General features: G+C 38.1%; 1 protein-coding gene across 4 annotated transcripts in view; it reads right to left on the reverse strand.

The window, feature by feature from the left end:
- Positions 1-2,583: 2,583 nt before the first annotated feature.
- The window catches only part of Stxbp5 (syntaxin binding protein 5), a 144,687-nt gene continuing 124,953 nt past the window's right edge, over positions 2,584-22,317 (reverse strand). For all 4 annotated transcript variants that reach the window (XM_055608057.1, XM_055608056.1, XM_055608055.1 and 1 more), the window contains 6 exons: positions 15,642-15,881; positions 14,503-14,872; positions 13,979-14,144; positions 12,277-12,388; positions 7,444-7,664; positions 2,584-5,715 (listed from right to left, as the gene is read on the reverse strand). In XM_055608057.1, coding sequence (XP_055464032.1) covers positions 5,674-5,715; positions 7,444-7,664; positions 12,277-12,388; positions 13,979-14,144; positions 14,503-14,872; positions 15,642-15,881 — 1,151 coding nt within the window. In that variant the 3' untranslated portion in view covers positions 2,584-5,673. The remainder of the gene's footprint in view (positions 5,716-7,443; positions 7,665-12,276; positions 12,389-13,978; positions 14,145-14,502; positions 14,873-15,641; positions 15,882-22,317) is intronic.

Consider the following 22,317-nt stretch of genomic DNA (forward strand, 5'->3'; position numbering starts at 1 on the left):
ACACCGATACTGACAATCAATCAGCAAATGCTAACTATGGAAATATGCATTAACTGCACTATCCAAAGGATGCTCCACAGACCAACAGTGTGTTTTGGGAGGTGTTTGTCAGGATGTCAACTCAGACCCCTGCTTGTATATACTTACTGACTCAGGGTTGGTATTTTAATCAGACTCCTGGGTTATTTGTGTGCGTCTAGATCTAGCTGTTGTCTCCATTCCAGCCCACCCACCTGCCATGTGGCTGCCCAGGCAACTTTCAACAGGAATCCTACTTCAATGTCTGTGGTCTCAAGATCTATTAGCCTATCTTTGAAAATGTGACAATCTCTCTCTCTCTTTGGTTTATTTTCTTCAACTAATATGTTATTTCTACAATTCAGAAAAATATTAACACAAATTTCCAAAAAAGGGCTTTCTTTTTTTTTTTTTTTGTTTCAGTAGAGATTATTTTATTTCGCCCAATCAGAGCCCTTCAGCAGAGACATTCATATACATATATATGAACATTTTCCAGAAACATTAACTTGTAATACATTCTTAAAATACCAACTTACGGTATTTATTTACAAAAATATTTCATTACCTAATTTTGAACCTTTTTGCTGTGATGACAGTTTTTTCCTGGTATGTTACAGAAATGCAAAATAACTAGAAAGTTTGAAAACATTTTTAGTGTTTCAATAGTACGTCTTAAAAAACAAAACAGTTCACAGATAATTTAAAAAATGTACTCCGAAAGCATACTCCAGTAATCGTCTTGGAGACAGTTACTGGACCGAGCAAACAGAACGAGGAAATACAGGAGCTGGACAGTGCGAATGGTGTGGGCACAGGCAGCACTGAGGATCAAGCATGCTGGCCCTTAGTGCAGACGATGCTAGGAACTAAATCTGTCTCTTCTAGAATTGTTTTTGAAACACATTTCTAATGAGCCAAAGGTGTAACTAGAAGTATTCCCCAGCCCTGATTCTAGCTCCCATGTTGAGCACACCTAAAGTATCACATTACTATTTACAAAAAAAGAAAAAAGAAAGGAAAAAGAAACCAAGCCACTATTTCTTATCTTTGCATTACTTCCCACTGATAGGTTAGGTTTGTTTGAAATTCAGTACACTCTTCAACTGGAGCAAAGTTTAGATAACAAAATACAAATAGTATTAAAAAAAGTCAAAACCTGAAACTCACATAAAACAATTAGCCTACACCTGAGTCAAGTGACCTACAATGAATTGACACTATTTATTTACATTTTATAGATGATAAAATTTTATTTTAAACTATGTGCCTCACTGAAAAACACTGGCAGAAGCACATTAACGTTTCTTCTGAGGAACACCTTAAGCAGCTCTGGAAATGCCACTAGATTCATAAATGAACTTGGCTAGTAATTTCAGAGCCAGAATTGTGATGTTAATAAATGATTTGCTTCCTCAGAAAATCTCAGCTACAGTTTTGCCCCTTTCCTTTATGACAACTGCTTTATGCCCACTGCACCCTCACAGCATTCAAGGCAGAGGGTTGCCACAGTGCTCCATGAGCAGGTCAGGAGGGGCATCCGACAAAGGCCCGGAGCTGCACATTCATTTCCAAATCAGAAGCACTCTTGGGCATCCATCTCAAGGCAGAACAAACACCGAAAAGAAAAGGCAAAACAGAAAACCAGAAGGGTCACTGGCTACATAGGAGTAAAGATAGCTTAAAAAAGCCTGGGAGTATTGATTAAGTATCAAACTGATAAGGAACAAATTCTATAAACTACAAAATAAAAAGAAAACCTTCATTGACAAAAATACATAAACTCTGTTTCCATTTTTGGAAATTTATTTTTAAAAAAGGTAGAAGAAAAATATCTGGAAAACCATTTTCAATATATATATATATATATATATATATATATATATATATATATATTAAAACAATAGCTAAGATAAGCATCCAACAGCAAGCTGAAGCTATGGAAAAAGTTCTAGAAATTACTATTGTGGATAGTTCACCTTAAAATAAAATCAATATTTGAAAATATTCAGCAGAGGGTTTTTTAAAAACTATATAATTGTATCTTGTCATTGTGTGACAACTTTTCAATGATGCATGACCTTTTAAAACTTAATTGTATCTCGATATGAGATACCAGTATTTCTTATTAGAAGCGTAAAACTTAACTTTTTGTATGGATAATATACATACTTTTTAAGTACTTTGACTTAACAAGTTCACCATTTTTAAAATTAAAGAGACCATTTATAAAAATTCATCTAAAACTAAAAGTATACTTTCTAGCAGTGTATAAATATAACATGTTACTGTGTGATTTTAAAACAACTCTGAAAGTGCCGCAACAAAGACCAAGAACACCGAAAAATACAGCAAATAATCTCATTTGTTTTTAATATTTAAAAGCTATATAAAACCCTATTAAAGGTTTTAAAACTGATTGGTTTCAGGTGCAGCTAGCAGCATAGCATAGTCATGATTTTGGTATGCTTTATACACACATATCACTTGATTTAAACCAAAAAGTGCAGATTAAATAAATGACAATAAAAAGTCATTACCTAAAAAAGTGCAGAAAAATTCAAGTTTAAAGTTCAGTGCTCTTTATTTTGCAGAAACAAATAAATAAAATCCCCCAAGTTAAAATAAATCTTTGCCACAAAACAAAAACAAAAAACCTTTGGAGATAGCTTTACTAATGTCACATGCAAAATGCCTTGAGCAAAGCACAGATGATTTGAATACAGAACTTAAGATAAAACTTGGAACAGCTTCCTTCCTTACCTGTCTTCCAGAATCTCCCTCGCTCTAAACATATGTGTACTTTCAGGCTGGTTTCAAACACTCAAATATCTATCTGAACTAAATTCAGAAGAACCAACACAAAGTCCTAAGCAAATTATCAACGTAATGCTCTTGATGACAGTGCAGTATAATTGCAAGGAATGACAGATGTACATAGCAGTATTTTTTTCTATGAACCTCAAATCAGGAACAGTTGTTGTTTTTTTAATCTATAACCAATTTTTGAAATAGTACAGCTGAAATGTGAGTGAGTGTTAAGGTAATGCCATATTTTAAACAGAAAGATTTTGACAAAATACAATACTTCAAATAACAACATTCTAAGCAAACAGGGACTGATTTTAGTTTGGGAAATGAATTGGGTATGTGGTATATACAGAGAAATCTCTTCTCATTAATAAGGTTAATTGAGGAATACATGAATTTCAGAATCAAAGACAAATGAGGGTAGAGAATAGACACATAGACACACACACAGATTTTCATTTTCTGATATTTTCTATTTTGACCTTTCTGCTGTTGTTATTGTCACAGTTCCTGAAACTTTGGCTTGCTGGTGACTACTGCTTTTTGCATCAAAAAGACAGGAGTGGGTTGGGGGTAGGCAGGCCATCTCAGACTCCAACCAACTCTCTGGGTTGGTCACCTTTAAGGAATCAAGCACAGCTCTGGGAAGCTCATTTTCTTATTCAAAAAATACTTTGGACTTTCTAGTCCTAACCACTTAGCTTGTGCACACTGTGTAGGCTAATTTGAAAAAACAAAGAGTCTAAAATCGTAGGTTAAGATGTTCTTACGAAATGCAGCTCTGGTAAACGCATCTACTTCGCTATCAGTAATTACAACTTTGAGTCCTCTCACATACAGCAGTTAAATGACTGTAGAAGGAAACGATGTACAAACAATACAACAGCCTAAACAGCGGAGGCTTCACACAGTCAGCAGTGCATCAGGTTACTTAGTACTTTTTGACTTTTTAAAACTCTTTATGACTATTGATACTCATAAAACTATACCTCTAAAAAGGAACCCAATCCTTCCAATGAAGTATCATGGAACATGGGTTTAATGAACAATATATAATGCAAATTAAGCAATTTGTAAATTGCCAAATGTTCAGAGCACGGACATGAAACAGAAATGTGTTTTTCACTTTCTACAGATTCAGAAACTTTTAAAAACAATTATAGTTTAAAAACATTTTTACCTTGATCAATTCTCTTTATCACAGATATTTAACCCTTACTCAATGCTATTTAAACTTTGATGTAAACTTTTATATCCAGTAGTGCACGTTATAAAATGTAAACAAAAGATTTATTAATGAAAGAGAAACAGGTCAGTGACTGACTGAAAAGTGAAGATATCTTACACAGAACTTTACTCATCACATGGAATAAAAAACAACCACGCTTCCCAAATTGTGCTCTGCTCATTCGTGAGGACCCAGCACAGACTTTCACACAAGACAATATGTAAAGTTCCTGCTCCCTTCCCTTCCCTTCTTCCTTTGTGGCTCTCACAGCTGCAGGCCCTGGCTCTGCCCTCCAGACTGCTTGCTTTCTGTGCTTTCCTGCTACTGCAAGAACCAATCATTCAGTGTCCTCTGCCACGCAATGCCCATCACTCTTCATTACGGAAAAAACTTGGTCACCAAAGTGAACATACTTTCCTTTCTTTTTGCCTTTAGTATCTGAAAGGACATGTGCAGGTGTGATGTGTTTCTATAGGGTGTTTTGTAGGTCATCAGACTGGGCTCCTGAGCACTCACACAAGAGACACCTGCAGTTTCCCATGCGGTGGCATGTGCACTAAGATTAAACGGTTCATCACCTGAGTGTGCTGACACTGTCAGCACACAAAGGAGAGTTTTAAAGGGAGCTGAGCACTTAACTGAAATGATAAAACACTGTTGTTTTAGCAATTTTAATTAAATAACGCAAGGGTACATTTGGTTAAACATTTTATAAAAATTCAAGCAAAATTAAAAACTTAGCCAATTTTAACTTTTCTACAAATTTAACCAGTAACAGTTTTGGTCAAGTCTACCCTTAGCTGAGTTGATGTGAACGAGGACAAAAGACATTGAAGAATTCTCCTCACCACAATGGAGGTTTTCTTACTTTCCACACCGCATGGCCACTACATGGAAACTCAGAAGATGAGCGATTCAGTCATGCGTTACACTTTTCGATGAAAAGTGATGTATCACCTTGTTTTGCTTTTGAAAAAAATAAGAACTGAACACAATTATATGATTAACAAGAACAGAACAGGATCCCCATACATGAGCTATGTATACGTTTTGATTACGTAAAGCCCACCATTCAGCAGAGTCTAAAGATAAGGGGACAGTTTGTTGCTCTTTCACCAATGACACTGATGACCAGTCTACTTGAGAGAGGGCGAGTCCAGACAGCTGTTCCTAATACAATCCAGACACAAATGTGACCAGTTAGGACTTATAACTGCTGATTTATAGCCTCTCCCCACATTGGATCAAACACTCATGGCAGATACAATGGCACAAAATCTTTTGGCATCTGAAAGTTTAATACAGGGATGATCCAAGGGAGCACCCTCCAGCACTTCTCAACGTTCTTTGTGTGTTCATCTGTCAGTGTGACCCTGCTTACTTCTCCGTTTGTCAGCTCATAGCCAGCGTATACCATCTGCTCCAGTTTGCACGCATGTGAATTCTTCTCAGTTAAAGCCATTTGACTGAGGTAAAACAGTGCATGATTGTGCTGGGAAAGAAGTTTTCAGCACTGTGCATCCCTTTTATGTTATCTTTCCCAAATACATCAATGGCATCAACAAGGAAATTTTCTTTTCCTTCTGGTTAAAGTCAGACTTATTGGATTCTGGTTGTCAGAACTGGTACCACTTTTTATCTTTGTATTTCAGCATCATCTATAAAAGAAAAAAAAATAAAGAAAAATCTGTTTTTAAAATTCACAAAAACTATTTCTAACTGGTGCCCATCAAGCATACTATTCTGAAGCATTCTGGACTGACACTTCGATTATTTAAAGTACCATGAATTGTTTTATTTAGACAATGGCTATATTTATAAACAATTATCCCAGGAAGTGCTCAATTTCTGATATGTATTATAACTTCTATTTGATGTGTAACATAGGTGACTTAGCAAATAACTTAAAACAAGGTCACTGCCATGTCTCTAACTAGAACTAAAAGTAATGCTTTAAGGAATTAGGGAAAGAAAGGCTGGAAAAGCTACTGCTATCTCAAATTTACTGAGCCCCTGCTGTGCTAGACAACAAATGACTCACCTTCTCTGATCTGTACAATTCTTGGGGTGTGATTCTTTTCTCACTTTATAAGTAAAAGCCCACAGCTTCTAGGTTTTACTCAAGGTTCACAGACTGGTGAATCTGGGTTTTGGTCCTGGCAATCTGAATTCAAGAGTCCACAAGTGCAGCCTAATGTACTGTCCCTCTAGACCCTCAACTATATCTAACAACTGTAGAAAGGAAAGGCAACGGGGCTCCTTATCTTTGGATTTTGCAAATAGTGTCAAAGTGCTTCTGTTGTGCAGGGTTGCGGCAACAGAACTCCTGCCCTACACTGAAGGCTGTTTGCTTACACTGGAGGGACCTGCGTCACCCCCGACTTCCTTAGGGGCTCCAGACAAGTGTCTTCCAGGTCAAACTATCTCCCCCATACAACACAAGCAGAGAAGAGATGGCTAATAGTTGAAGAAGTAAAGGAATGCTCATATTATAGGGACTGGATGGTCAAAGGTAAAAGTAACTTTAATGCTGTTCAGCTGGGCAAGAACCCGCAACATCCTCAAACGGCAGTCTAAGAAGCAAAAATGAGAAGTCACCAGTCCATAGTAGGAAGAGTCACACGTGCAAAATAATCATTTGTATTTTACATGGAGGCGTTTAAGCTCATAGAAGTATTTTTAAGGATTCCTCTTTATTTTATACGCATGACTGTTTCTCCTGCAGTTTTGTGTATGTACCATCTTCTGTTGCAAAGCCAGAGAAGGGCATTAGATTTCCTGGAACTGAACCTACAGGTGGCTTGAGCTGCCATGTGGGTGCTGGGAACCAAATGCAGGTCCAGTAAGTACTCTTGTCTGCCGAGCCATCCCTGCAGCCCACAAATTACTTTTTAATAAAGCCTGTATCAGTCAGCAAAACACAGCTGTGTGAGCATCACGTAGGGAACCCAACACCTTATGGCAACTGCTTCTGAGGTCCATGAATTCACCACAAAAGCTGTTCCACTACCTCCCCAGATACACAGATTCAACCTGTCAACTGATTCTACCTGGAAGAACCAGGGGACACTGATTTCTTTCAGGACAAGGTGGCTGCAGACCGAGGAGTTACAGCAGGCTAGCATTCTTACCGAGGCCACTGACAAACAGGGGCAAAGCTTCTACACTGTTGACAAAGGTTCTAAAGGCAGACACGCTCCTTTAAAAGGTAAAGACTTCAGGAGCGGTAAGGACTATTGCCATATTCTTGTAATGGCTCCCTCTTGTGATCAAAATAGAACTTGCAACTGTACAAAGTACATAGTAGAAATAACAGAATATACAAAATGAAGTCATTTTCCTATTTGCTTTATCTAGTTCCTTGGGTGACTGTGTGCCAGGCATACCTCATGAGCATGTTTGGAAAACGAGTCTGCACTGGACAACATGGCTGCAGTCCTCTCTTCCAAATCACTTAGTTTCTGCCCTCTTTCATCCAGGGCCAACCTGGCTCGGGCCAGTTCACCCACAACTCCGGATGCAGCTCCTTTCACACCTTCAATCCCACCAGGACCTGGGATGTGCTGTGCAAGACTCCTCGAGGCCTTTCCTGAGGATGACTCTCCAACTGGAAAGTTTTAATAAATCGGAGGAAAAATCCACCATGTGGCAGCATTAAAATACAATTTACGGATCATGTAGCAATACAATTAGAATATTAAGTTTATGACATACCTTTATTGTGTTGTTTTAAATTATTCTTAGATGTGTTTCCAAATCTGCAATGCACTGTACTAAACACCCTACTCTTCCCTAGATCATAAAGCAGGAATTTGGGGAAAACAGGGCTAGCTAGCAATTGCTGAAAGAAGCAGGCACACTGATGCAGATTTTGTAACTAAAACTGCTTTGGGGTTGCTAACATTATAGTTCATGAATTTTAAGCACTTAACTGTAAGTGTAAAGATGTAAGTTAAAATTTTCAGATTTGATTTTGTGTGCTTATTCTACACTTTATAAAAGATATCATTTCTATTTTGGAGTCCAGATCTGCAGACATGCTTTCTTTGTCTCCATTAAAGTTTTCACTTTTCAAATACATAAAATCATACTTTTTCTTTAAAATATCTTGTTTGCACCCCCTTTAGTATCCAGATCCTGATCATCTAACATCCATATCACAGCAAGTCTTGGATCCCTGCGGTCAGACTCCAGTTATATGGCCTAGCACTTCTGGTTAGGGTTCTTTTCCTGAATCTTAAGTAAGCACGCTTCACACACTATCCAACCCCAGAACATGCCTTCATCTCCCACACGAAAGCCCATGGTCTGTTACCCTCACCGTCTACTCTCCCTCTTCCCAGCCCTACTCAGTCACTAGTCTATTCTATCTCTAAATATCTGTCCATTGTAAATATTCCATATAAACACAGCCACACAGACTATGGCTTTGCACGGCTAATGGACCCACGTAGCTGTTCCTGGCTAACTTCTCTCACTGAAGACATTTTCCAGTTGATCTGTGTAGCAACAAGCATCAGGGGTCGCCGCTTCTTATGGTTGAATGGTGTATCATTTTAAGGGTAGAGCACATTTTGCTTACGCTTTCACTCAACAATGGATATTTGGGTAGTTTTCATTTTTATGGCTTATTATAAATAATGTTTCCTTGAAAATTTGTGGATGTGTTTGTGTAAACATACATTTTCAGTTACCTTGGGCATATATGTCTGGAAAGAAAGAGACTAGGGCAGGCTTGGGACACTTGATAATTCAATATTGACCTTTTTGAGGTCTAGAAGGCAGCTTTCTAAAGAGGACACACCATTTTCATCTCCACCAGTAATGTGAGCTGTAGTTTCTCTACATTCTTCCGATGTTCATGTGTCCTGATGGCAGCTAGCCTAGTGAACATAATGTGGAGCCTCACTATGGCTTGTGATACACATTATTTCCTGAATGATGAATGGTGTTAGACATCTTCTGATGATTACTGATCAAGAATATTTAAGAAATTAAATATTTCTGCTCATTTAAAATTAGGATATTTATTCTTTTATTACAAAATTATGAGGGTTTTTTTTTTTTTGTATATGCTGGATGCAGACTTTGTCAGGTATCAGATATGATATATATGTAGTTTGTCCTACTATTTGAACTGTCATATTTTCTTCTTGCTCTTTTTTTTAAAACACAAAGTTTTCATGTAGATGAACTACTATTAACTTTATTCTTTGGTTGTTTACATCTTAGGTAAACTATCTGGGAACCACTAACAGAAATGGCAGATTTATTTCACTTCCTTCCAAGAGCTTTGTGCTTTAACTCTCATGGAGAAGTCCCTGGTTCTTTTGTTAATTTTCATGTTGTTGGTTTTTATCCATGTGAATATCTAGTTGTGTCAACATTGTTTGTTGAAAGGTCCATTATTTCCTCATTGGATTTTCTTGGCATACTTGCAGAAAATCAATTGATTATAAATGCTATAGGCTTAGTTTTGGACTCTCAATTATATTCTCTTGCTTACATCCATGCCAACATCTCACAGACTATTGTCGTATAGGCCAGAACTTTGTAGTAACTCTTGCAGTAGTAAATGTGTGTCCTTTGGCCTTTGCGTCTACTTTAAGACTTTCTGTATATGGAAGGGTTATCTCCATTTCCTTATTTTCATGTAAATTTTGGAAACCATTTATTATTTTATGCAAAAATACAGTTTATATTCTGGTGGGGATTATTTAGATTGGCTTGAGGAGCAGCACAGATATCTCAGCAGGATAAATAAAGTCCAAGAACATGAGATGTTGTTCTGTTTACCTGTTAATTTCTTTAACATTCTCAAGTTTTAGTGAGAATGTCTGTCACTGCTTTTGTGGGGTTATTTTACAATGCAGAACTCTATCAGACCTTCAAAGAAGAGCTAACATCATCACTTCCCTGAGCACACATATAATGGAAGGAGAAGAACTTCCCACTTCTCTCAGGAAGCAGGCATGGCCAGCAAAACTGAGATCTACGTGGGGTTTTGTTGTTGTCCTTTTGTTTGTTTGTTTTGATGCTGAGATAACTGAAAGTGTCACCTAAGTTTCACTTTTGCATTATTCATTGTTGGCATATAGAAATACAGGGAACGTTTAAAGACTGATCTTCGATTCTTTGATCTTGCTCACTTGTTTATCAGCTTTATTTATTATTGGTTGGTTTTCTTAGGATTTTCTATAATCAAGACTCTGTTATCTGTAAATACAGAAAAGTTTGCTTTTACCATCTGATCTTTTCCTTTTCTTGTGTGATGACACTGTGTTGTGTGTGTGAGAAAAGAAGTGGTGGGGATCCTCTAAACTTCACATAAATTTACTACTAGCCATTAAGTATGTACGTACATATGTGACGGTACACACACACACACACACACACACACACACACACACACACACGCTGTTGTTCAGCAGTTTCCTTGAGTTGAAGAGCCCTCCTAGAGGGAGGCACATGGGACCCAGGAGGTAAACAAAACTTCATGCCTAGGCAAGCGGGAGCTTGGGCCAGTCTCTAAGCCCTATCTCCAGCTTTCTGGGAAAAAACATCTGCTGTGGAAGAGAGGGATCAGCTGTTGAGAGGGAGACTCATGGACTGTCCAGCCGCATTCAAGCTGTGCAAAGAGCTCTGCAGTTGCAGCTCTTCAGTCATCACTTGTGTTGAACTTTTCTATGATGTAGCTGCTTTGTAGTTATCCTTACTCCTGTAAGAAACCCCTCATTGATAGGCCTGTTTCCTAGTAACACCCACTAACACTGATTGACCACGTTGGACATTGGTACAATCATTACTTTGGTCTATGGTGGGTTTCCTTTCTGGAATGAACAGACAGGTGTGTGTTCCATCTCCTCAGGAGAAGTCTCTCACACAGCACGTACATATACATCAGGTTTTGGAGAACCCATATATTCCATGAACTCAGTATTTGAACCCATTGGAATCCTTTTTTCCCTCAACAAAGTGTTATAATTTTTAATATTGCCAATGGAAGCTTTGAATTTCTGTTAATATTTCTTTCTAGGTCATGCATGCATGCATCCATCTACCCATTCATCCAATCAGAACCTTGTGTGTGGTAGGCAAGCCCCTTTTTACTGAAATTAACTCTCAAATTAACTTTTTCTAAAAGTCAATAACTATTTCCAGGCTTAAAAAAATGCCCCCTTCATCAAGATGGCTACACTTCAATTTCTGGAAGGCAGAGATATGTCACCCTATGATAGAAAAGGGGCTTCACAAGCTAAGGACCTAGACCTGGATTGGTTCCCTTGAAGCATCTAGGTGAGCTCAATCAAATCACAGAACTCCTTAGGAGCAAAGTGTCTTTCGTGGGCACGGAGACATGTAGATTCAGAAAGACATGACATTGCCTCCCACAGTGACAAAGAGATCGGGAGCTCAGGGAAAGAGATGACACCCCAGAAGCTGAACAAGGCAGGGAAATGCATCCCTACCCAGAGCCTCCCATAAAGAACCAAATGTGGCAGCATGCGCTAAACTGCTGATGTCTAACCTACAGAACGGAAGCCTAGAAACCCCCTAAGCTGGGCTGTTTTAGGTCAATAGATTGGTGGTGTGGTATAACAGCAGTGGGAGAAAGTTAATATAAAAAATAACTGATAGAGATTTCATTTTACATTTTCATGTACTGATTTATCCAGTACTTGTAAAAACTTAGCTACTGATTGTTTTGCCCTTGACAGGGACAGTAGGACCTTGGTCACCTCACTCTCTACTTCCCAGCTGCTATGAAGCAATAAACTCTGCTTCCAGCTGACTGTCCTGCCTCACTCAGTTCCAGGAGACAGTCACTAACTGAGGGCTAGAACTTAAGCCACCAGGAATCTTGCTAGGCTACAGCATATGGTAGGAGAGGGCTTGTCCAGCATGTGTGATACTAGAGTTCAACTCCCAGGACTGGGAAAAATACCCCAAACAAATAAAGCCAAACTTTATTCCTTTTATGTAGATTTCTTTCTGGTAGCCACTTGAAGTTATGCTGGTTTTGGTTGCCTGAGAAAAATATTTTCCTGATTGAGGACAGAATGAGAAAGTAATTTTATGCCTTTTGTTAAACCATGGATATAATTATTATAATGAATATGAAAAAGCATAATTTATACATGTGACAGAAATTTTATATGGGTTGAATATTTTTGTCTTAAAGAAACTAAGATTAAACCAAATTAATTCAGGCAACTTACATAGTTCTTCTCTATCGAGAGACTGGGCACCGCCTCCGAATAAACCTTTAAAGAACCCTCTGTTTGGTGCTTCTGGCGTTTCCACAGGAGTGAAGAGCTCACCGAGCATCTCCTTTAAAATCAAAACACATTACACTGTTAAAACTCCAGGGAAACACAAGTTTAATTAACAAGATCAGCACTGGAAATGCTGTAATAGCCGCCAATTCCCTTGAGACTCACCAATAGTCAACAAGCATACTCCAAGTGGTCAGGTCAGGGTGCAATGACTAACTTGAGGGTGGGTTTCTCAGCACAGATTTACTGAGGAATTTGCTGTTTTCTCCTCCCGCTACATTATCTGTTTGACTTACAGCCAAGACAGCGTGACTGCTCAGAGGGTGACGAGATGTAACTTTTGTCTTTGAGACTGTTGGTATATACCCCAGGCTGGTGTGGAACACATGATCTTTCTCAGTGAGTATTTGATTTTCAAGAAAACATTTCAATCTAACTGAAGAAGAATTTATAATTTTCCTGAGAACCGGGTCATCTTCTCTAACAGAAAGAACATTCTCTACCACTAGGCCAGGGTGTTTAGTATAACAGTAGCCATTATTCAGTTTCAGAACTATCATCTTGACTGAAATCAGAAAAGCTGCCATTTAGATGCATCAACTTCCTTCCTCATAAGCATGTAATTTCCATAGACATCACTCTGACTTGTGGGATTTGACATGCATGGTAGAAAGAGGAAAGAGTGGCTTTTACACTGTCAAGTCTGCCCTGAACTGTTAACAGTCTTCAGACAGAAGAAAAGGTAAGAGCAAGGTGGAGAGAGGAATGGTCACCATCAGGGAGGGGCTAGCAGTAGAAGGAGCACACTCAACACATGACAAACCTAAGGCCAAGTAGATACTAAATGGAGAAAACAAAAGGCTGCAACATTTCTGCTAAGGAACAAAGCTGTCTGTCTGCTCTTTTCACTTCCACTCACTAGAGCTTGCAGTCCCAGTGAGGGCACTGAGACAAGACGGAAATAAAAAGGCACAGACAGGGAAGAAGAAGTCCTTTATTTACCACAAAGCTTGATAAGAAAATGCTTTACCAAAGTTTTAATATAGTTATAGCATGTCTTAATTTCTTAGGTGACTCTCTTTAGAAGTTTAGATCCAGAAATCACAAGTTTGTGTTCTTACAACAAAAAGGCTTTGGGGCTGGAGCTAAGAAACCTTTGCCTACTCAAGAGTTTTTCCATTCATTTCCTTTTAGAAATTTTACAGTTTGGGGGATAAAATGTAGATTGATGATCTATTGTGATAGCTGTATTAAACAAATTAAATAAGTCTTAAAAAAGACAAAATTATGTGCTTTTTCTCATTTGTGGGTTCTAGGTTTATGATGATCCATAAAATTATGCATGTATAGATGACATGAGAGTAGAATAAAATTGTGTAGGGTGCAGTGAAGAGTCATCAGGGAGCGGGCAGAGGAAAGGCAAAGGGGTGCGGGGGCTATACCCCAAGAATATTATATTTGTAGATGAAAGCCACTCTATATGACCCAGTATAGAATAATAATGTGATAAAATATAAACAAAGCAAAAAGGGGCTGTACTTTCCCACAATGGCTCATATGTGCATCCCCATGAGAAAAGGGAACAGATGTGATACCCTCAGTGGATCTTTAAATGCTACAGAAATTCTAATACTGTGTTGCTCACCTGAAGATTTTCGCATGTCTCTTGACTGTAGGTGAGTCTCTGGATTTCCGTAGGTGAAACAAGGTATAAGGCTTGTCCATTGTTGGCAAAGCAGAATGTTCTGGCTATCCGCATGTTGGTAAGGGGCAGGTAGTACACATCCAATAAAGGTCTCAAGCTTGGCAAACTTGAGGGAAAATACACAATTTGTTAGTAATAAGCAACAGTTATTTACAGATGCTATAGGACACGTATAATGTACAATGACACTATATATGAAGACATGACACTGAAAACTACTAATCTGAATGCTAGATTAGAAAATTGATGAAAGAAAAAGAAAGAAAATGGCATGTCTGGGGCTATTCAGTTGTTTAGTTTATATAGACAAAGGAGGGAAAATATGATCTGTACTGCTCATATCCTTCTTTCCTATTACAAGAATGAAAACAAATTCTCAGTATATAAGACTATGAGTGTTTTCTCCAAGCTGAATTTTATAATGTGACGAATGCTGTATATATTAAAAATGACCTCACTCTTACCTAAAAGTCATAATATGGCCATTGGCACAGAAGCACGCCAGGCAAACACTGTTACTCAGTGCTACAATGTCTCCACGAAGCACGAAGGACGTCTCAGTAATATTCTGCTTATATGCACAGTTCTGGGTTGGCAGTGAGATTACTTTTGCTTGCTTTTCAGAACATATCACTGCATACTGGTTTTCACTAATTTCCTGAGAAGAGGAGGGGGAGACTGAGACAGGTCGCCGCTTTTTCAACTTCTCCTTTTCGTCTTTTTCTTCAGGGATGTTGTGTTCTTTCCAGGGTTCATAGGCAGGTGGCAATAAGCAGCCCGTGGCATCCAGAAATGCCATTCTCAAGATTGCACCTTTTAACCTCAATATAGTACCTAGAATGTAGAAGTTTAGTATACACTTCCATTTTTTTCAATTCAGAGTAAATATGATTATTCCAACTCTGACACTAAACACAAAAATATGTTGACTGCACAGTATACTATTTGTAATTGTATCAGGTCACTGATAAAATCCAAAACTCAAGCCATGTTATTTATATGTGTGGAAAATACATCAGCACTACATGCTCCAAACAAATGTCAAATGCTAATAACATAAAATTAAATAATGAATTTTGCACACACATATCTGACCTACAGAATAATAAATGAATGTTGTTTTCTTTAAATGTAGAACTAGACAATTTATTTTAATTAAAATTAATTTGTGTTACACGGGAACCTGTGGAAATGTGGGGCAACTCTGGGACTTGGGTCTGTCCCTTGTTTCTGAGGCAGGCCTCCTCCTTCCTGTGTGGTGCAGTCCAGGCTGGGAGCCTGAGAGCTCTGGGCCAGTTTCCTGTCTTAACTCTTATCCTGACATGGGAGCGCTGGGGTTATAGCTGTAAGCCACCTGCTCCGAGCTATTCATGTGAGTTGTAGGGATTGAACTCAGGTCAGTAGGCTTGAGTGAAAGATTATTTTATTTGCTGAGCCTTATCTGTGGCCCTAGAATATTTATTTCTTAAAACAGAAAACGGTCACTAATACCATTTATCTTTCCAATGCTTGTATCAGTAAATGAAAAGCTAGAGCTTCTAGGTAAGCCAGAGGATGTCCCCCATGGGACACACATCTGCATGGAGCCCCAGGACATACATACCACTTGGAGACACAATCACTGGCTGCAGGAGCCTTTGCTCAGGCCCAGGGGGAAGATTCAGTGTGATGACGAACACTGTCCCCAGCGTAGTTCCCACCCACAGACATGGGGATGGGGAAGGGTCTGCTTTCCGGGTAAACGTTTCGCAGAAGTGGAGAGCAGAGATTGCTTCTCGGGACTCTTTGTCAATGCTCGTTACACTTGAACTCCGTGATCTGCTGAAGGAATTATCTTTTACATCTGAAATGATTTAAAATGTGGGGTTGCTTTAGTTTATAAAACATCACACTTTTGTTGTTGTTACAATAATGACAAATGAAGCTTTTAATGTCCTTTAGGTAAAAAGAAAATAATTTATGTTTATTAACAAAATTTCCTTATTGCTTAAATGTAAAATGCACATAAATAGTTTTCAGAAGTGAGCATGGTACCTCCCAATGAAACCCTGATTGTGTGATCTCTGGTGTTAGCACTCACTGTTCTTGTGGAGCTGTTACATCCTTGGCATCATAATTCACGATTAAATAAAATTAAAAATCAAAGATCATTTCAAGTCTTTCATGTACAAACTGCATAGAGAAGTGCTTGAAGAGTGAACCACCTGTTTCTCAGTCTGTTCACATGAACACCATAAAAACCAATAGAAAAGGTAGTTCCCATTTCCCTTGGCTACAAATGTTTTTCTAAGAAATTTGGCTTCAAAATGTGCAACTGGTATCTTAGCGCCAGGCATGTTTCTCTACTCAAGTTTGTCTGTAATGATATAGTTACTTTATTTTAAAATGTATGTGCATGGGGCTGGGGTTGTGGAGAAAGGGGAACCCTACTCCATTGTTGGTGGGAATGTAAACTGGTACAACCGCTTTGAAAGACAATCTGGCGCTTTCTCAGACAATTAGAAATAGTGCTTCCTCAAGATCCAGCTCTCCCACTCCTAGGCATATACCCAAAATTTGCTCAAGTACACAAGGACTTTTGCTCAACCATATTTGTAGCAGCTTTATTTGTAACAGCCAGAATCTGAAAATAACCCAGATGTCCCTCAATGGAGGAATGGATACAGAAATTGTGGTATTTTTACACAATGGAATACTACTCAGCAATCAAAAACGAGGAAATAATGAAATTTGCAGGCAAATGGTGGGATCTAGAAAAGATCATTTTGAGTGAGGTATCCCAGACGGAGAAAGACACAAATGGTATATACTCACTCATATAGTCCTATAAGATATGATGAACATAATGAAATCTATACACCTAAAGAAGATAAACAAGAAAGAGGACCCGGGGTAAGATGATCAATCCTCACTTAGAAAGACAAATGGGAGGTGCATTGGACATAGGAGAAAAGTAACAGGACCGGAGCCTACTGCAGAGAGCCCCTGAAAGACTCTACCTAGCAGTGTATCAAAGCAGGTACTAAGACTCATAACCAAACCTTCGGCAGAGTGCAGGGAACCATATGAAAGAAGGGGGGGGGTTTGTATGATGTGGAAAGGATAGGAGCTCCACAAGGACCAAATATATCTGGGCACAGGGGTCTTTCTGAGACTGACACTCCACCAAGGACCATGTATGGATATAACCTAGAACCTCTGCTCAGATGAAGCCCGTGGTAGCTCAGTAACCAATTGGTTTCCCATAGTAAGGGGAACAGGGACTATTTCTGAAAGAAACTCAATGGCAGGCTCTTTGACAGTCCTGTTAGGCCACAGAGGAGGACTTTGCAGCCAGTCCTGAAGATACCTGATAAAACAGGGTCAGATGAAAGGGGAGGAGGTCCTCCCCAATCAGTGGACTTGGAAAGGGACAAGGAGGAGATGAGGAAGGGAGGGAGGGTTTGGGAGAAAATGAGGGAGCGGGATACAGCTGGGATACAGAGTTAATAAAATGTAACTAATAAAAAATATAAATAAATGTATGTATGTATGTATGTATGTATGTATGTATGTATGTATGTATGTATGCATGTGCATTAGTGTTTTGCCTGCAGGTGTGTCTGTGTGATGCTGTCAGACTCCTGGAACTGTTATGGGCAGTTGTGAGCTGCGGTGTGGGTGCTGGGAATTGAACATGGGTCCTCTGTTGCTCTTAATCACTGAGCCATTTCCAAAGCCTGATATAGCTATTTTAAAATTATACTCATTTTCTTCCATTAGCATTTTGTGTTCAATCCCATCCCAAGCCTTTGCCTGTTTCTCTAGGAACTGCATTTCCAAAAGCTTCCTAAACATGCTTTCTGCTTTGTGTCCTGAGAAATCATATCATTAACAAAGCATTAAATTTTACTGACATCAGGGCATTTGGAAACAATCTATCTTAGGGAACAATCTACAGTCATGATTCCACACTTTTAATACCCAGTTCTTGGGTATTAAAAGTTCTGTCTCAGTGTTATTTTCTTTCTGTCACCAATCTAGTTCCATTATTCTAAATTCTGGTCCTCATCTCCATTTACCTACATGATGATCCCACCTTCACTTTCTCACTGCTAATACAACCCAATTTTATATAGCATAATTATAACTCAATTGCTTTAAGTTATTACAAATTACAAATCCTTCAGTAGCTTCTACCTGTCTATTTAATCATGCTTAGTCTTACTAATAAGACTGTTCAGAAGCTGCTATTCAGACCTTAACTCTATGGCTTTGTCTCCTGATGTTATACTTCTTCAGTTTACCATGGAATCTAAATGGAAACTGAATTTTTTGCAAACATAACCTGTATATAACTTTGTGATCTCTGGTCCTTGCATCCAAACCTTTTGTACCAAGCAACACTTGCTACCTCAGTCATTTCATCAGGACACCTAGGCCACAGTAATCCTCTGGTCTTTGCACAGTTGAGCTTTGTTCTCTCCTAGTTGTTGCCAGTTATTTTCGACCTGTCTTACTTCTTGCTCTAATATGATTGTAGTGCAAGGATTGTATCCTTTTGATATTCTGTAGAATATTCTAGAGCTTCACTTATAAAGTTTATTCAATTGACACTTACTTTAGATGAATCTGTAATATTAAGCCACTTTGTTCAACAGTGCCATTAGAATATACTAACATTTCCAGAAAGTTTTAAAAATGACACCCTCGGAACCTGCCACAGAGGGCCTCTGAAAGCCTCTGCCCTGCAGACTATCAAAGCAGATGCTCAGCCTGATGGCCAACTGACGGGCAGAGTGAATGGAATTTTATGTAAGAAGTGGGAAATAGTAAGAGCTGGAGAGGACAGAAACTCCACAAGGAGAGCAACAGAACAAGAAAATTTGAACACAGGGAACTTCCCAGAGACTCATACTCCAACCAAGGACTATTCATGGAGATAACCTAGAACCCTGACAATGCAGCCACTTCTGATGAGAACTGATAGACTAAGATCAGAAAGAAGGAGAGGAGGACCTCCCCAATCAGTGGACATGGGGAGGGTGGGACCGGGAGGAGAGGAAGGAGGGGCTTATGGGGAGATACAAAATGAATAAAGTGTAATTAATAAAAGTTAAATTAAAAAAATATTAAAAAAAAATTTAAAAAAATGATACCCCGTAGACTTTATTTCTGAACTCATGGCTTTCAATGGTTTTAACAATAAATGTCAATAAAAATGCAATAAATCTTCCTAAGGTGTATTTTAGTAATATAAAAGGTGTTACTCAAACCCTACCCTTCCATGAGCTTCCTGTAAAAAACAAATTTAGATTCATAAATTGAAAACATTTCCCTAATAATTTTATGTAACATATTTTTGATAGTAGCTAACCTCTAAACTTACTAGAAATGACAACCGTGAGGGCTATACCTAACTGCAGTTTCCAAACACATCTATCTTTTTCTTGAAAGTCTATATTGCTGTTACAGATAATAACATGGAGGAAAATGTGACTGCTATGATGGGCAGCAGATATGAGTGTGTCATCCAAAGATTCATGTGCTCGAAGTTCCGTCTGCAGAATGGCAGTGCCGCTGTTGACACACTGAAGGGCAGGCTCCAGTAGGAGGTTAGCATGCACTGTAGTACCCCACAGAGGATGTGTGTGGTTCTCAAGGAACCCTGGTCTAGCTGACACAAGAGCGGCAAGGAAAAGAGCAAGCCTGCCTCCGTCTCTGTCTGGCCTGGCTGCCACGCCTCCTGTACCTCTGACACACTTTCCCGCCATGATGCCATTTACCATGACGTGATGGAGTGAGAAATTCCTGACCAGAGACAAGCAGATGAGGGAACCGTGAAGGCAAAGCTTTCAAATATGAATTATTAATAAACCAACTCTTTATTAAAGACTTGGGTAGTTTCTTACAGCAACAGAAAATGACTAAAACCCTTAACGTAAATGAAACAACTTTTCATAATCAATAAAGACCATACTTCAGGATGAGTTTATAAAATGATACTGACTATCAAATTTTATTAATATTTGCAAATCTTCAAACTACTTTTTAAAATTAAAATTTTAATGTATTTTCTAATGATAGCATATTTGTTGCTTAAACAATAGAAAGGACAAACAATATTAGATGTGTCCTAGTGATAACAATGGAAAGTAATGACATGAGAAAAGTTGCCAACACAAATTTCAGTAAACTAACATGTGGAAGATATGTCATATTTGTTAAAATTATAGGTGATTAACAATAACCTATATTTAAAATGTTAATTCAAAGCCACTAGTACACAGTGTAATAATTTAAGATTTAACATCAAGATATTAAACTATATAGCAGATTTATTATGTGATTTACTTGTAAGAATTATATCATCAAAGAAACTCCTCAGGCTACAGCAATATACAAAAATGGACTGAAAAACAATTAAGTTCCAATATGATGGACACAGGTTGCCTATCTTTTCATCTATTTAAAATTTTAAAATTAAGTCAGAATTTTCAGTATTTCATGAAATAAAACTCTACTTATCCCTCTTAAGTTAGATAGTATGCATCTCTGTAGCTTCGTTTTTATTTTAAGAAAGTGAACAGGCTAAACAAATTAGAACAGTTCATTCGTTTGAGACAATGCTTCAGTATGTAGATCAGATTGGCTTAAATTCTTGATTTTCTTGCCTCAACTTGTGAAAGCTGGGATAACAGTTGTGTATTATTAAACAATGCTTAACAATTCTAGTATGAAAAAAAGAAGTGAAAATTGCCAGAATAAAGCAAGGCTGGCCAAATGTCAGGTATGCTCATAATACTATATACTATCACTTTTACTGAATGTACATAACCACCTTGAAAAGTATCATTACTTAACAAGTAATTAAAGAGGCCTACAAAAGGGGGTGGACATACATTGATTAAGTTACTCGTATAATTTTGACATATATGTTTTTAGGAAAATAGTTGCAACGCATACTTTTTTTTTTTTAAACTAGCTTTAAAAGTACTTATTTTGCTTGTTTGTTCTTTGAGATAGGGTTTCTCTGTGTAACAGCCCTAGCTGTCCTGGAACTCACTGTCGACCATGCTGGCTTTGAACTCACAGAGACCCATCTGCCTCTGCTTCCCGAGCCTCCACACCAAAGTACTTCTAAATCGGTACTTGAGAATATGAAAGACTCACAGTCAATTTAACTGGCAATATTTAATGTGATGAAAATCCTGGATCCTCTTCTAGAGCAAACACATGCAAATGTAAGCCTAATAAATACTTGGGTTTAAATTATGACTTCCATTTTTTAAGTTGTAAGTCATACTTTTACCATTTAACATAAATGCTTTTAATTAAACTAATTTTTTGGCAATTCACATTCATTCTCTCTCTCTCTCTCTCTCTCTCTCTCTCTCTCTCTCTCATACACACACACCTATTTCTACAAGGCACTCAGAGTTTCATTCTTATAATAAAGGATTCTGGTCTTCCTTTAGCTTGTATTCTATGATTAATTTTCATCTCCCTTTAAGAACGGCACTGTAGCATTCTACTAAGTTGGCTTTCCTCTGATGAGAACTTTCTGATGGTAGGCATATACATAGTATGCCTATACAATTACTGCATGCTTCTACTCAGTATAAGAGTTAAGGGAAGTGGCAGAGAGATATACTAAAATCAGTATGTTGAACTAGACTAATACCTAGGTCTGACAAGGAATCTAGTTACTAACAGTGAGAGGTAGAATAAGTGAGTAATCTCAAGAAAAATAATCCAGTCATCTCAAAGAGAGTGCTCATCAAAAGCATCCTTCAGTGCTACTTGTGTAACTAAGACAGATCTCAAGGAGGGGATTCTAAAGAGAATGTGGCTTTGTCTGTAAGTACAGCAGCTCTCAACCTGTGAGTCACGACTTCTTAGGGGGCACATCAGATATCCTGTTTGCTAGATATTTACATTACAATTCACAATGTAGCAAAATTACAGGTACGAAGAAGCAACTAAATAATTTTATGGCTTGGGTCACCACAATATGAGGAACTGTTCTAAAGAGCTGTAGCATTAGAAAGTTGAGATCCACTGCTGTATTACATAGATTTGTTACCTTTATTGCAATGCCATTTGTCAGTATGAAATGCCAAGTTGGTATGATACGATTTAAAGCATGATGTTTGGGTACCTTCCTATTGCTTTCATGATGAATGAGGTACACAAAAGTATTCTAAGAGTATTGCTAATTTACTATCAAAGTCAACAATTACAATCTTTAATAAGAGATTTGTTCTATATGAAAAACTTGTTATCTATTTTAAAAATGT

The sequence above is a fragment of the Psammomys obesus genome, unplaced genomic scaffold, assembly GCF_907164565.1.
Source record: "Psammomys obesus unplaced genomic scaffold, mPsaObe1.curated_primary_1811, whole genome shotgun sequence".
Classification (NCBI taxonomy): Eukaryota; Metazoa; Chordata; class Mammalia; order Rodentia; family Muridae; genus Psammomys; species Psammomys obesus.